Source organism: Pan troglodytes, chromosome 6 (assembly GCF_028858775.2).
Source record: "Pan troglodytes isolate AG18354 chromosome 6, NHGRI_mPanTro3-v2.0_pri, whole genome shotgun sequence".
NCBI lineage: Eukaryota > Metazoa > Chordata > Mammalia > Primates > Hominidae > Pan > Pan troglodytes.
In genome coordinates, this window is record NC_072404.2 from 50,178,234 (window position 1) to 50,193,675 (window position 15,442).

The window sequence follows — 15,442 nt, forward strand, 5'->3', positions numbered from 1 at the left end:
CACAGAAACAGCACTGGAGTCACAGGGAGGCTGTGCTCTGGTCCATCCACACTCCAGAGCCTCCATCCTTGGTGCCAGAAAGTGGAGGTGAGTGGAATTTAAAATGACAACTCTATTCCAGCACCCTCAGCCCACACTGGGGGAAATAGTTCAACCAGGTGTCAGTGGCGAGGGGGTGGTGGTGGGAGGGTGGGGCAGAGACCCAGAAGTGCCTGTGACACTCTCAGGGGCTGCAAAGCCCCAGAACGGCCTTCAGAGCTAGGGACAAGCCACCGAGGACCTGGGAGGGCAGGAGAAGGAGGGCCCCCCAAAAGACAGGATCCTTTAAGTGAAAGGAGAAAGGAGAGGGAGGAAGAGGGAGGGAAGGAGGGGAGGATGATGAGGCTGGAGAAAGAAACAGCCCCAGGTCCTTCCCGGGAGGGGCTGCCCCATAAAGTGAGGGGGGTGCCCAGTGGCCACCGTCACCACACCAGGAAGAGCCTAGAAAAGACCAGGAAGCAAAAGAGGGAGGAAAAGTGGAAACATGAAGTGAGAAAAAGAGAGGGAGAGAAACAGAGAGACAGAGGAGACAGAGAAAGAGTAACACCTCCCGCAAGACAGGCTGTCCTGGGTTGGATGTCATGTGGACAATTGGTCAAGATAAGAATTTGTGAATGTCAATCAGAGAATAAAAATGTAAGAATAAAATGAACCTGGCCTCAGGCATGCAGAGGAGTTGTGAAAAGCATCAAAATCACTGCTTTTCTCAGGGTTTTTGACTGGGAGGGGTGTTCTCCGTCAGTCCCTGGGGCTGTTATGATGAAAGGATGGGGATGGGGTGGTGGTAGGCAGTGGGCCCAGGACCGCTGGGTCCCCAGCTCTGTCGAAGGAGGAGTACAGGCTCAGCCACATTAATTTCCAGGGAGACAGCAGGACCCTCGGGGCTGGTGCGCTTCCTCAGCAGCGGCCTTGTGACCACCACTTTCTCACTAGCCACTGGGCCCATCACCCCTGAGGGGCTCCTGGCATCCCAGCACCCAGCCCAGCCTCCACCCACCTCCCGCTGCCTAGCTGGGGTCCTGAGTGACAGGCCAGCACTCCCTTGCTCCGTCCCATTCTCCTGATCCTTGGGCTGCCTTTCAGGGCACACACATTGTGCCTCAGAAGTCCCACACTGCAATGGAAGTCGTCCTGCTGCTATGAGGCCCTGACAAGGACTTGAGGGGCCCAGGCTTTCTCTGAGGAAGGAAAAAGGGCACAGGCGGAGGGCACCCCTGAGGCCCACCTTACACTGCAGTAATGGGAAGCTACAGCCCCAGCCTTGCTACAAAGGCCTGGCCTGGAGTTTCTGATGTGACAGTCCCAAGGGCCACTCAGGAAACAAGCAAAAGAGTCCCAGAATGTGAGGTGAGGCCCAGACGTGGGGTGAGGCTATGGGGGCAAAGTTTGGAAGCCAGTGCACCTACTGGGTTCCTAGTCACGTGGAACCCTCAGTCACACAGCCCTGAAAGTAAGGTGGTACAGACGGCATCTTCCCCTGTGCTGGTCTCTGGAAAGGGTCACCCAATGTGTCATGTGTCCCTGAACTCCAGGTCAGTACCCGCCCCAGGCCCAGCTTATGTGAGGGCTCACAGGTTCCTGGATCTTCCTGGGCCAGTGGGAGCCTGGCCTTCCCCAGTGCCTCTGGCCGGAGCTCACATCAGGCACGGGCCCAGAGGGCTGGCTAAGTTTAGAGATGCTGTCATCCGGCACCAGTCAGATGCTCCAGTGACAAGGCTTCTTCTCACAGTTTTTTGTTTGCGAAGACACTTCGCAGCAGAGGCTGGTTCAAAGAAGGTGGCCTGGCCAAAGCCACATTTCTGCTGGGGTCCTGAAGATTAGGGGAGGCCACCCACCATGAGCCGGGCATTGGCAGTCACTTTAATTTCTAAGCTCACTTCTCAGCAATGTGAACGTCGAGATCCAGATGTGAGAGCTTTTATTTTCTGAGTAGGTTTTATTTCTTTGACATCTTTATTGAGATTTAATTCATATACCAAACAATTCACCCATTTAGAGTATATAATTCAGATAAATACATCTCAATAAATATATTGAGAGTTGTATATCCATTACCACAATCTAAGTTTATAACATTTTCATCACTTCAGAAACAAACTTCTACCCATTAGCAGTCACTGCCCATCCTCTTTCCATCCATTCTCGCTCCAGTTTTTGTCCTACAGGTTTGCCTTTTCTGGACATTTCATAAAAAGGGAATTAAAGAACACATGGCCTTTTGCGACTGGCTTCTTGCACCGAGCATGATGTTTTTAACGTTCATCCACATTTTAGCATGTGTCAGTGCTTATTAGTATTTCATTCCTTTTTATGCCTGAATAATATTCCACTGTATGAATATAACACATTTTCCTCATGCATTCAATCAGCTGGTGGACATCTGGGCTGTTTCTACTTTTTGGCTATTATGGATAATGCTGCTATGAACCAGTTTTTGTGTGGACATATGTTTTCATAGCTCTTGGGCATATACCTAAGAATAGAACATTTTGAGGACCCACTAAAGTATTTTTCATAGTAGTTGTGCCATTTTACATCCTCACCAGCAATGAATGAGCATTCCAACTTCACACCCTCACCAACACTTGCTATTATCTGTCTTTTTGACAGTAGCCATCCTAGTAAGAGTGAAATGGCATCGCATGATGGTTTTGAATTGCATTTCCATAATGATGCCAAAATCTTTTCATGTGCTGTGGGCTATTTGTTACCTATTTTAGAGAAATGTCTAAGTCCTTTGCCCATTTTTTAATTAGGTTGTTTCTTCTTACTGTTAGGTAGTAAAAGTTCTTAAAGTATTCTGAATACAAATTCCTTACCAGACACATGGTTTGCAAATATTTTCTCCCATTCGATGGACTATTCTATTCCACTTTCTCAATGGTGTCCTTTGAATACAAAAGTTTTCACTGTTAATGAAGCCCAACAGCAAAACTATTTTTCTTTCATTGTTTATGCTTGTGGTGTCATATCTAAAAAACCATTGCCTAATACAAAGTTGCAAAGATTTACTCTTATGTTTTCTTCTAAGAATTCTGTGATTTTAGCTCCTACATTTAGATCTATTATTTATTTTGAAATAATTTTTGTATATGGTGTCAAGTACAGCTCCAACTCCATTCTTCTGCATGTGGATACTCAATTGTCCATTTGTTGAATGAACCGTTATTCTTCTCCACTGGAATTGTCTTGGCACCCTTGTAAAAAATCAACTGAACATAGATGTATGGATTTATTCTACACTCTCAATCCTATTTCACTGATCTATGTATTTATCCTTATGTCAATACCACACTGTCTTGATTGCTGTAACTGTGTAGTTAGTTTTGAAATCAGAACCCGTGAGTCCTCCGACTTTGTTCTCCTTTTTCAAGATTGTTTTAGCTATTTTGGGTCTCTTGCATTCCTATGTGAATTTTAGGGCCAGGTTGTCAATTTTTGCAAAAAACGCAGCTGGAATTTTCATAGCAAAAATGTAGGTCAATTTGGAGTATACTACTATTTAACAATATTAAATATTCCAATCCATGAACATGGGATGTCTTTCCATTAATTTAGGTCTTCTTTAATTTCTCTCAACAGTGGTTTGTGGGTTTCAATGTACAAGTCTTGTACTTCTTTTATTAAATTTAGTATTAAGTATTTTATTTTTTAGATGCTATTGTAAATTGTTTTTCCTAATTTTGTTATTTTAAACTTCTAGTCCATTGAAATACAATGGATTTTTGTATTGGTCTTACATCTTGCAACTTTGCTAAATTCATTTTTTACTTCATTTTTAGTCCATTTAGTTTTTTAAATGGATTCCTTAGGATTTTCTATATACGAAAGCCTGTAATCTGAAAAGAGAGGTAGCTATAACTATTTATTTCCAATCTGGGAGCCTTCTATCTCTTTTTCTTGCCTAATTGCCCTGGCTAGAATCTCCTATACCATGCTGCCTAGAAATGGAAAGAGCAGATACATTCAGTTTTCCACCATTAAATATGAGGTTAGCTGCAGATTTTTCACAAATGTATTTTATCAAGTTAAGGAAGTTCCTTTCTACTTGTCATTTGTTGAGTTTTTATCATGAAATGGTATTGGTTTTTTTTAAATGCTTTTTCTGCATCTATTGAAATGGTTCATATAGTTTCAATGTTTGTTCTATCAACGTGGTGTATTATATAGATTGATTTTTGTATGCTGAATGAACCTTTCATTCTTGGGATACATCCTACTTGTTCATAATGTATACATAATCCTTTTTATATGTTGCTAGATTTATTTTGCTAGTGTTTTGTTGAGGATGTTTCATCTGCATTCATAAGTGATAATAGTCTGTAGTTTTGTGATATCTTTGGTTTTGGTATTAGGGTATTGCTGGCTTCACAGAATGAATTGGAAAGAATTTCCTCCTCTTCTACTTTTTGGGGGAGCTTGTAAAAGACTGGTATTAATTCTTCTTTAAATGTTTGGTAGGATTTACCAATGAAATTATCTGAGCCTAAGCTTTCCTTTGTGGGAAAATTTTAAATTACTAAGTCAATCTCTACTTGTTATAGGTCTATTCAGATTTTCTATTTCTTCTTGAGCCAGATTCAGTAGTTTGTGTCTTTCTAAGTATTTGTCCATTTCATCCAGGTTATCTAACTTGAGGGCACATAATTATTCATAGTTATTTCCTTATAATTTTTTTTCTGTAAGGTTGGCAGTAAGGTCCCCTGTGTCATTCCTGATTTTAGCAATTGGAGTCTTCTTTTTTCTTGGCTTTACCATCCCTTTTATAACAGTAACCTTCCTCCTAACTAGCACTCCTGAGTCTTCTTAATTATTCTCAGAGGTATTAATCACCTTCTACCCTATCATATAATTTGTTTAGTATTTATGTTTATTGCCTGCCTCTATCCAGCAGTATATAAGCTCCCCAAGGGCAGGCATCCTTGACTGCTTTGTTCACTACTGTTTCCCAAGCACCCATTGCACATGGTAAGTACAGGCAACCAGACTTGCTGAATAAATGAATAAGTCTTCAGGAGAGCAAAAGAAATCAGGAACAGACTAAGACAGCTATGACTGTAACTATTATCCTTTAAAGAAACCAGGAAAAATGAAAAAAAAAAAAAAAAAGCATGGTGATTTTGAAGCTCTGGCCCTGTGTTGTCCAATATTGTGGTCACTGTCACCATGTAGTCATAAGAACCTGGTCCAAACTGAGATGTGCCGTAAGGGTAAAATACACACCAGATTTCAAGACATAGTACAAAAAGGAACGCAAAATAGCTTAATAATTTCTGTTTTGATTACATGTTGAAATGATTTTTTAATTTTTGTACAGATGGGGTTTTGCCATGTTGCCCACGGTCTCTAACTCCTGGGCTCAAGCGATCCACCCACCTTGGCCTCCCAAAGTGCTGGGATTACAGGCACGAGCCACTGCACCAGGCCTCTGAATGATATTTTGGATATAAAGTTAAATAAATATATTTTTAAAGTTCCTTTCACCTGTTTCTTTTTTCTTTAAGTACTAGAAAATTTTTAATCACACATATGGCTCAACTTTGTATCACATTTTATCTCTTCTGGACAATGCAGCTCTCGACAACTTGGATGGGGTGGGCGGTGGGGTAGTAATGTCATTGTGAATGTAGAGAAAATGAAGGTAAACTTCAAATTCATGCCTAGGTGGGCTCTGAAAGAACCAAGGGTTATATGAAGGAGTGTGGGCTTAGGCGAGTGTCTGGCCTCAGGTGCAGACTCCTCTGCAGAGTCTAGGTATGCAGTGCCCACTGGAATCACCTGGGAGCTTTTAAAAAATGCTGATACCCCATTTCCCTAGTGTCTGGCTAAATGCGATGGGGCCTGAATACTCCTCAGGGGCTTCCCATGTGTGGTCGGGGTTGAGAACCACCACATGGTCATCTTCTTTGGGAGGGCCTGCTCCTAACCAGACTCATACCCTTTGCCCAGAAAGCCCCTAACTAATGGCCTGGATCAAACTCACAGACGCTGAGAATCAGGCAGCACCTCAACAAACAAGAAGTCATGTGAACAACCTCATTAAGAAATGAGCTGAAAGCTGCAAGCCTCTTGGAGTCAAGCTCCATGACAGACATATAAGTGCTGACAGCCCTGCTACTGCATTTCACCGGGTGACAAGACTGTCTACCCAGACTGGACATCAGAATACCCGCAAGACCTACCTGCAGAGCCACCCAATACCTCTTATAAGGCCCTCATCTTTTACAGGGTGGGTGTGCCACTGCTCTGGGAAGCAGTCCCAGGTGCAAGGCCTGAGTGACCCAGACCATTGCTGAGTCACTGTGGAGCACCTACTGTGTGCCAGGCACTGTTCTCAGCACTTGAATTCAGGGTGTGTTGGGTGACAGAATCAGGGCTCCTCAGCTCCTTGCTGGAAACGGCACTCACTGGGATGTGCTTGACACCCAGAGGGCATTACAGCAAAAGGCATAACACCTGCAGTACTTCATTGTAAGGGCGACAGCAGCTCCTGCCCTCCAGGCTTCTGTTGCTGCTCACGAAGTGAGGAAACAAGGACTGTGGGTCCCAAATTCCACCCTGTACAAGTGTGCCATTATGCTTCCTCCCATAAAATCTTCTTAAATCTTTGCCTGGTTGTTGCCAATCTGTTCTAGAATTCAACAAAAGCTTCTGTCTGGCTTAACAAAGAATCATAACTTAAGTTATTTTTGGATAATTATGTCAATACAAAAAGAACTATGTCCACCAGGAACTGAGCCCTCAACAAGTGACCCTCTAACCCAGGAGACAAAAGCCACCCAAAAGTTTGGCAGCTAGCAACACCACCTTTCTCTAACATAAAAGGATGTTTTCATTTTAAATAAATTCAAGTTTTTCTATGAATAAAATATACATATCTGTGTAATATGCCAATATGATAATTTTTTAAAAACCAAGTTGATACATAATGCATTTTTATGTTTCTACACTAACAAAGTGACTTGCAGCTGTAAAAGATGCTTTAAAAATAATCAAATCAGATTCAATTTTTGTGGGGGAAGAGAGAGAGAATTAAATTTTTTGAAAATATATTTAAAATCTCCAGAAAGGCCACATCTCTTGCCTGGACGAGGGAGGTGGCATCACGGAACACAGGGAAATGGGAGTGGTCTTCCCAGGGACAGACATTGCACACTTATCTCCACCTGGTCTCTTCTAGTAAATTACTGTTAAATTCTAGGGTGGCTCAATATAGACTCTAAAGGCCAATGGAGCAAAAATGAGGGAAACATCCCTGTTAGAATTTTTAAGTAGAAGATACAAAACCTAAACATTGCATATCTCTCCCCTCTGCTCTTTGGGATTCCTAGAAAAGGGGGATGGAAAGATGGGAATAGGTCCTTCAGTTCTTTCAAGTGAGACCTGAGACATCCTTAGTCCTATGGCCTTTGACCTCGGCAGGAGTCCACTTGCACCCACCTCCACAGGCCCAGCCCCTGCAGCTGGTCTTGCTGAGAACACAGCTTTCCTTCACAACAGTTGGGCCCTCCTAATGACCTTTCAGGCCCTGATTTCAAATATAGCATCCTATTATATATCCCATCACACTTGCTAGAGGATGGGTCCCAATTTTTGGTTTAAAAAATGTGGCCAACGCGTATGCACACATTTCTCTGCTAAGAATTGGAAGGCACTTAGCTGAAGAAAAGACTTACTGACACGGGGGGTCGTCATGAAAGTGTTGGGCAAACAGATTGCAGAATCACATATATGGTGATTCCATCTGTGTTTTGAAATCATCTATATCTGCTATATATGTAGATGTGTATATATGTACACACACACATATCCTCATACTGACATTAAAATTAAGAGGCCAGGTACCTCTGGAGAGTGAGGGAACTTGAGTGTAAAGGAGTCACATTTTATGGCACGTACTTCTGTATTACTTGGTGTGTGTGTGTGTGTCTGTGTGTGTTTTACAAGATCATATTGCCCTGGTAATTTAATTAATAAAATAAAAATTTCTAGTCTTGCTGGTGTCATATGGAGTCAGAGTGTTGGTTGTCTTTGGTGACGAAACGAAGTAACATCTTCACAAAGGGGAACCTAGAGGTAGGGGGCCCTTGGTTTGGAAAAGCACAAATACATCATGGTGAGCAGCCGGCCAAGGACAGGTGCCCAAAAGCCTCAGGTCAGAGTAGACCACAAGCTGGCCATGAGTCAGCCAGTGGAGTCACAGCATTTTTAAAGCACAGAATAGAGTAGGGTAATGAGCTTCTGAGAGGAGCAGAATGTGGATTCAAATCCTGACCCTGTGTGACCTTTCCTGGGGAATGGGGCTTCTCTGTGCCTCAGCTACCTCTCCTGTAAACTTGGGATGATTACAGTACCTACTTCACAGATCTAGCGCGTTAATATAATAAGCACCATTTAAGCGCTAGCAACTGTTACCAGAAAAGAAAAGAGTCCTGGTAGCAAGCATGCAGATATATTCTTAGCTCTCAGCAAAGTAGGTTATGGTATAAAAATACCATTAAATAGTAACTAAACTAGCATCACCTTAATGCACATCTTGCCAGCAATCTCAGCATGTGCGACTTCTTTTTAAACTACCCTACATTAAGGAATCAAGACCAGGAGGACTCTTGCTGGCCTCCTGGGAGCCAGGCCGGAAGGCAGAGGCCCACCCAACTCACCCCTTCCCCACCTCGGGCCAGGCACTGGGGACACAACCATGGCAGGGAGCCGGACCTCCGCCTCTCTGTGGGTAAGCTGTCCAGCACATCAGATGGGGCAAAGTGCCAGGGAGAAGACAAGCTGGGGGGAGGGGCAGGGAGCAGTGGGGAGGCAAAAGGAGAGCCAGGGCAGGGGGCGTCTGGGAGAGCCTGCTGAGCAGCCCAAGGGAGTGAGCTGTGAGGGGTCAGAGGAAGAGAGGCAGCTTGGCCAAGGCCCCCGAGGCAGGGAGTGCCTGGTGTGCTCTGGGGAGAGAGAAAGCAAATACGATGATCCCTCCTCCTCCATTCCTCTCTTCCCTGGCAACCGGCTCAGAGCTTGGAGACTCAAAAATTGATTCGCTCTGAATTTCCTAAGTTTATCTATTAACTACCTAACAGGCCATTCGCTTGTTCACAGTGTGCCTCTCGGCAGAAGGCATCCGCCAGCTGACAGTGATGCCCCCGCCAGCGGTCGGGCCACACACACCCCAGGATATAGTCGCTCGCTGGCGACTGGGGTACCACTGGATGGAGTCAAGGACATATCAAGGTCAGTTTTGGGCCTATCTGAGGTTTAGTGGGAGAGATGGGAGGGGTGGGAGATGCCCTAGACTGGAGCTCAGGGGCCATTCTTGCTGCCTGGGCTTGGGCAAGTTGCCAATCTTTCCTGAACTTCGGTTCTTTGTCTGTAAAATGGGGCTGGGGAGAAGGGCCTTTCTGGACAATTGGAATCAAATAAAACCAAACATTTAAAGTAATGTACACATTAGGTGTTGTTACAACATGGCCCAGCCCTAGCTGCCATCTCCGCCAAAAAAGGAGGGGCCCATGAACCCCTGAAATGAAATCCAAAACCTCGTGGGAGATGCTTTCTTCTAGGGAGATCTCCATGTTTGAAAAGAGACAACTCCCCAAAAATGGAAGATTCACGAGGCTGAATACAAAATGTGAGACCTCTTCCTACCCAACAAACGGTCGACACAGACAACCCATCAACACTGACAACCTGCCAACCCGAGGAATGGCAGCACCCAGGGAAAGGGGTGGCCCCAACGCTGCTGTGTGAGTGGACACTGCAGGGAGAGTGGCGGCACCTGCAAAGACAGAAGACTCACGGACCCTCCTCGGCAGCCCCACTGCCAGGGACACACCCTAGAGAAACTCTCACACCTGCGCCCCAGACGCACTCAGGGCCCGGGCCGTGACGGTGCTGGCCACAGTGTGCTGAGTGACAATGGAACACAGGAGACAACCTAGATTTCCATTGGGATGGGGGCACGCAGGACAGTGTTCACACTACAGGTCGCCACGCAGCAGCCTGCGATCAAACACATCGACGAGCACAGGTGTCAACAAGACTGTTGAGTGAAAAGTACAAGTTCCAGGTTTTTTATGTAAAGTTAAGAAAAACACCCACACAAAACAATCCTATATATTAGTTATGGATACTTATATCCATGTGTAAATGTACCCGAAAGAGCCTGGGAGGAAAAATACAAAAGCAGTAGTTGGAAGAAAATGGGTTACTTAATATTTCTTTGTAATACTTCTTATAATTTTTTAAAAAAAGGACTTAAAGCCAAAATGACAAAAGAGTAACCATTTTCAATTCTGTGTAGAAGAGATACTGTGTTCATTTTATTATTTCTGGGATTTTTCTGGATTTTTAAAGTTTATCCAATATAAAAAAAATAAAAACTGCACTGTTGGCTGGGCCATGCCGGGCTGAGGGCTTCCTTGCCTTGCTCTGTACCTGCTCCCACATGGGCCACCAGGCTAGTGTCTGTGAGCCCTGCCAGGCTGAGCAGGGAAGGGCACACACTCCCTATAGAGCTGGGCAGGGCAGGGCCCCAGAAAGCGGCCCCTCTTGGCTGGCTGACCCTGCTGCCCAGGCCTCTGGGGAAGATTCGGGAGCAGAGACAGCAGAAAAGGATAGGGCAAGGGAGGGGAAAGGCCAGTGGCCTCGTCACACATGAGCAGCTGTGGGCCTGAGGCCAAGCCCTTCCTTTGGGCAGGGAGCTCAGCGCCACCTGACTGGGTGCCAGTGGCTGCAGCTTTAAATAAACTTGGACATGTCCACCTGGGGCCAGGAAGCAACACCAACTGTGCCCTGGGCAGGCACTGTCAACAACCAGCCAGCATATCAACCAAGGGACCCCAGCGCTGCAAATGGGCTGAGTGCCCACAGCTGAGCCCTGGCCTCAGACATCCCCCTTAGGTGCCCTGCTCTGCCCTCCCAGCTCCCTGGCCCACCTCTATGGCACGGCTGCACCCCCGAGGAATCGGTCCCTTACCTACCCAAGAGCCGCCACAGCAGGGCAGTGGTAGGCCCTTGGTGTCGCCAGGGACCCGGCGCCTAGCAGGGCTCCACAAAGGTGCACTAGGCTGAGCTGCCTGCTCCTGGCTTGGGCATCTCCTCTTGTCCCAGGTCATGGGGCTCCCCTCGATGCCAGGCCCCACTCCTCACCTCGCAATGCATGGCTCCCAGTGCTTTCGCTCAGGAGGCCACACTCGCTCCTTTCCAGCAGCAGCTCATTCTCTGGCTTGACAGAGAAGCCCAGCAGTCTTAGCCCCACCTGGTCTCCACCTCTGGAGCCACCTCTCTCAACCTTCCCCAGGCAGCCCCAAAGACCTCCATTCCCCAGTGTGGGTGGCACTGGCCAGGACATCCAGCTGCGCTGGAATCGGAGGCTCAGCGGGGAGCTGGCCACCCGGACACTGCCGCTGGACGCAGGGAGGCTCGCAGCAAAGGGAAGAAGGAACAGCCGGAGTGAGCTGCAGTCTGAGGACACTGGGTGCACATGGGGAGGTCTTGAAAGTGGCTTCTTTGGAGAAGACCAGGGACACCTGCTGTGAGGGCCTCTGTGCTTCTGAGCGCAAGCAGAAAAGACAACAAGAAGGCTCCTGAGGAAAGACTGACTTCCCACTGTTGCTCTCTTCCTCAGAGAACCAGGCACATTAACTGCCACCCACCTGCCCCTCCAGTGGCCAGGACACCTCTGGAGGCCAAGAGGACAGACGGGGGTAGATCGGTGCATCTGAGGGGTGAAGACCGGGGAGCCAGCCACCCACTCAGGGATCCGCATGAAGGGGGCTGGGCTCGCCCTCTCCCTCGAGGTCTCAGCCCTGGGGTGCTCTCCAGATCCACCCAAGGAAGGGTCCCCCAGCCAGCCTGGCCCCCCACCCCACCCATTCAGCATGGGCTTCTTGCAGGGCTGGGCTCCACATCCCTACCCCCTACCAGAATTCTCTCCACACGTGCAGGGAGAAGTGGGGAATGAACATACCCCCACACTCCTCCAGCTCCGCACTCCACAATTATCAATGATCAGCGTCCCTCACCCACCACAAGGTTTCACCAGACACTTATTTAGTAAAGGAAAAAAAGGATCTGTTGCTGGATGTGTAAGAGGAAATCTCGCCAGCACCGCCAGCGCCCCCACCGCCTGCACTGAAGGGACGGAGGAGGATGGGGGAGGACGCAGGAGGATGGGGCTCTGGCCCAGTGAGGCTGGAGATTCAGGAGTTCTGAAGCTAGCCCTAGGGATGCCAGGTGCAGCCACCTTGATTCTCAGACGGGAGACCCCAGGCCAGACAGGAGGCCCCTGAGGCGCTCCCCATCTCACCCCAGGGGCAAAGCCGGGTCCGGGGACCACGAACCAGACCTTCGCCCTACACTGCTCATACTGCCAAGGAGAGAACGGGAGCCACGGCACCTGTTCCCCGTGAGGTCCCACTTCAAACAAACCTTCAAAGCCCCTTCCCCTTTAGGGCGCCTCCGCCAACAGTCCAAAATCCAGCCCCCATCCACCTCGATGACCCTGAAATTTGCAATCCAGTCAGGCTCTTAGTCTCTCCCCGCTATCCCCATGACCTGATCCAGGCTCCCTGACCTCGTCCTCCCCACACCTCCAAATTCCTGTTTCCAGAAGAATCTGGGGGAAAATCCTCCAGAACCCAGATTCCCCAGGGGACCTACAGCAGAGGCTCTCCCACGCCGGCACCCCCAGCGCGGATGGGGCCACGCGCAGGAGCAGGCGCAAGCAGGTCCCGCCACCCCCGCCGCCTGCCGCTCGGGTGGGGGTGGGGACAGCGCACCCGCGTCGGGGACGACCCTCTGGGGCCGCAGCCGACCCCTCCCGGCGCTCCAGGCCCGGCGGCCACCCCCGCGCGCCCCTCCTCTCTGACCTCCCCGCCGCCAAATGCGTCACGTCTGCCGGGCGCTCCGGGGACACCTGCTGCCGCCCCCGCCGCGCCAAGTCGCGAGCCCGGAGCCCCGGCCCGGCAGCCGCGCTGGGCAGAGCTGGGCAGGGCCGCGCGCGCTGAGGTCAGGCAGCCAGGCCCGGGGCCGGGGGCTCGCGGGTCGGGGCCGCGCGGGGCCGTGCGCTTGGGCCCGGAGCCCAGAGAAGCCGGCGGCGCGCGGGGCCGCAGTGCGCCTGGAGCCGGCGGCGCGGAGGGTCCCGGAGGTCCCGGCCCTCTGGGGTCCCCGGCCCAGCCCGCGCGCGCCGCTGCTCTTACTTGCCAATATCCTCGTAGAGCTGGTACTCGTCGGTGAAGCGGGTGCAGGTCACCGTGGTGGCCATGGCGGCGGCGGACGGGCTCGGCGTGCGCTCGGCTGCGCTCGGGCGGCGGCGACTCCGGCTCCCGCTCGCGGGCACGGCGGCGACACGGGCGCGGGCGCGGGAGACACCTCGGCTCGCGGCGCCAGGCGGGGGCCGGGCTGGGCTGCGCCGGGCGGCGAGCGCACGCGAGATCTGCTCGCTCCGTCCTCGCCAGGAGCGCGCCGCACACCTACGCGCGGAGAGGCGCGGGCGCCGCTGTCACCGCCGCCGCCGCCGCGCCCGCCCCGCCCGCCGCCCCCTGCACGCGCCTTCCCCGCGCCCTGCACACGCTGCTCCTGCACCCGCACCCGCAGGGCACCGGCGCCCTGCATCTGCACACGCGCCCTGCACACACACCCTTGCCCCGCACCCGCAACGCACCTGCACCTGCACCTGCACTCACACGCGCGCCCGCCCCCGCCCGCCCCCGCACCCCACACACACACCCGCGCCCTGTACTGACGCCTTCATCCTCTACCCGCACCACGCCCGCACCTCGCGCACGCAGGCCACTTGCTGCTGCCGACCCCTCGCTCTCACATAACACAGAAGAGTGCACATAATGAACGCAGCCTCCTCTCTCTCTCTCTCTCGAAGGCCCACCTAGCCTGACAGCAGGAGGGGACTGGGGCCCACATGGAGGTAGAGGGCTCATGTGCTGCCCTCCACAGGACTCATTCCTCACACCCTCAGGAAGAGATGCTGCCAGATCCCTTCTGCCCAGTCTCCATCAGCCACACATGCCCCAAAGGCTGCCTGGCCAGGAGGAACCGCCCAGAAGGCAGTGTACACACTGGGTCACTAGCATGAGAAAGTGAAAGGGTGGGGCCTGCCCCCTCCCCTTGGTCCCAGCCCCTCCCTTCCCCCTCACTTCTCCAAAGACTGGTTGCTGGGTTGTCTGGAATGGAGGTCCCAGGAGGCAACATTCGGAGTCCAGACCAACGGACCCTGAGCCAGGGGAACAGGGGCTGCTCCACCAGCAATTTGGGGGGCCTGAGAGCTCACAGCCACCCTGATCAGGTAAAGGTACACATTCTCTCCTTTTCCAGCACGGTCCACCTGCCTGCCCCCTGCTTTTGCCTGGAGGAGGAGGGCCCACACACCCCAACCCCCTCCTGAAAGCAGCCAAGGAGGAGGAGAGTGCAGGGAGGCAGGCAGGAGGCAGGGCGACCCGGTTTCCCACAAAACAGCCTTCCCTGAGGCCTGGCACCAGGGCTGCTGTCCAGAACCGGGACTTTAGACCACTGGGCTCCAGCATCCCCACACTCTTCTCTGACGGGGTCCATCCTGGGCAGGCTCTGAGGAGGGGGTTTCCAGCAGCCAGCTCTGGATTTGGGTCATGCTGCTGCACTGATATGACTTCCTTACTGCTCCCCAAGGACCAATTCTGGGCCTATCCTGCTCATCCCTCTCACCTCGTGGCCAGCCCAGGGCAAGCCCCAGAAGCCACAATAAATGTCGTGTGGATAAGGGAGGGGATAAAGGCATTCTGAGTGCTGGCAGCCAGGGCCCTTCTGGGCCAGGATGCATTTGGCATGGGACTGCTGGGCAATTAGTAGACCACACGGCAACAAGTCCCTGCCATCGACCCACCTGCACCCAGAAGACACTAGAGGACGAGAAACTCTCAGGCCAAAGGCAAATGCTGGGCCACCTGGGGAAGTCCCCAGCTGAGGAAGCAGAGGGATCCTGGCCTTGACTTCAGCAGGACCATAGCAGGAAGGGAGACCCCGTCCATGTCAGACTTGGACTCAGAGAATCCTGGGCCATCCTAACAGACAGACTGGCATGGGCTCGAGAAAGGACTGGAGGCCAAGTCTGAGGTTTGTTCTTGGCGTTGTGTTTAACCCCACAGGAGTTTCTTCCAGCACCTGCTGGAAGCATCCATATTTTCCCTTTCTGAGCTCTGGAAAGACGAGGTAGGGCCACACAACAGAATACAAATAACAAGCCAAGCACGGTGGCTCACGCCTGTAACAAGCTCACAGTGGCTCACAGCCCCAGCTATGTGGGCCAGGGTGGTCTCAAACTCCTGACCTCAGGTGATCCACCCACCTCGGCCTCCCAAAGTGCTAGGATTACAGGCATGAGCCACTGCACCCGGCCGAGGTCACCTTTCAAAAG

General features: G+C 50.8%; 1 protein-coding gene across 23 annotated transcripts in view; it reads right to left on the reverse strand.

The window, feature by feature from the left end:
* Positions 1 to 13,506, reverse strand: part of CAMK2B (calcium/calmodulin dependent protein kinase II beta) — a 109,873-nt gene extending 96,367 nt beyond the window's left edge. For 16 of the 23 annotated variants that reach the window (XM_054655576.2, XM_016957408.4, XM_016957406.4 and 13 more), the window contains exon 1: positions 13,236 to 13,447. In XM_054655576.2, coding sequence (XP_054511551.1) covers positions 13,236 to 13,300 — 65 coding nt within the window. In that variant the 5' untranslated portion in view covers positions 13,301 to 13,447. Of the gene's footprint in view, positions 1 to 13,235 lie in introns of all 23 variants that reach the window. The other 7 variants (XM_016957400.3, XM_016957404.4, XM_016957402.4 and 4 more) reach the window with 3 other exon arrangements.
* Positions 13,507 to 15,442: the final 1,936 nt, after the last annotated feature.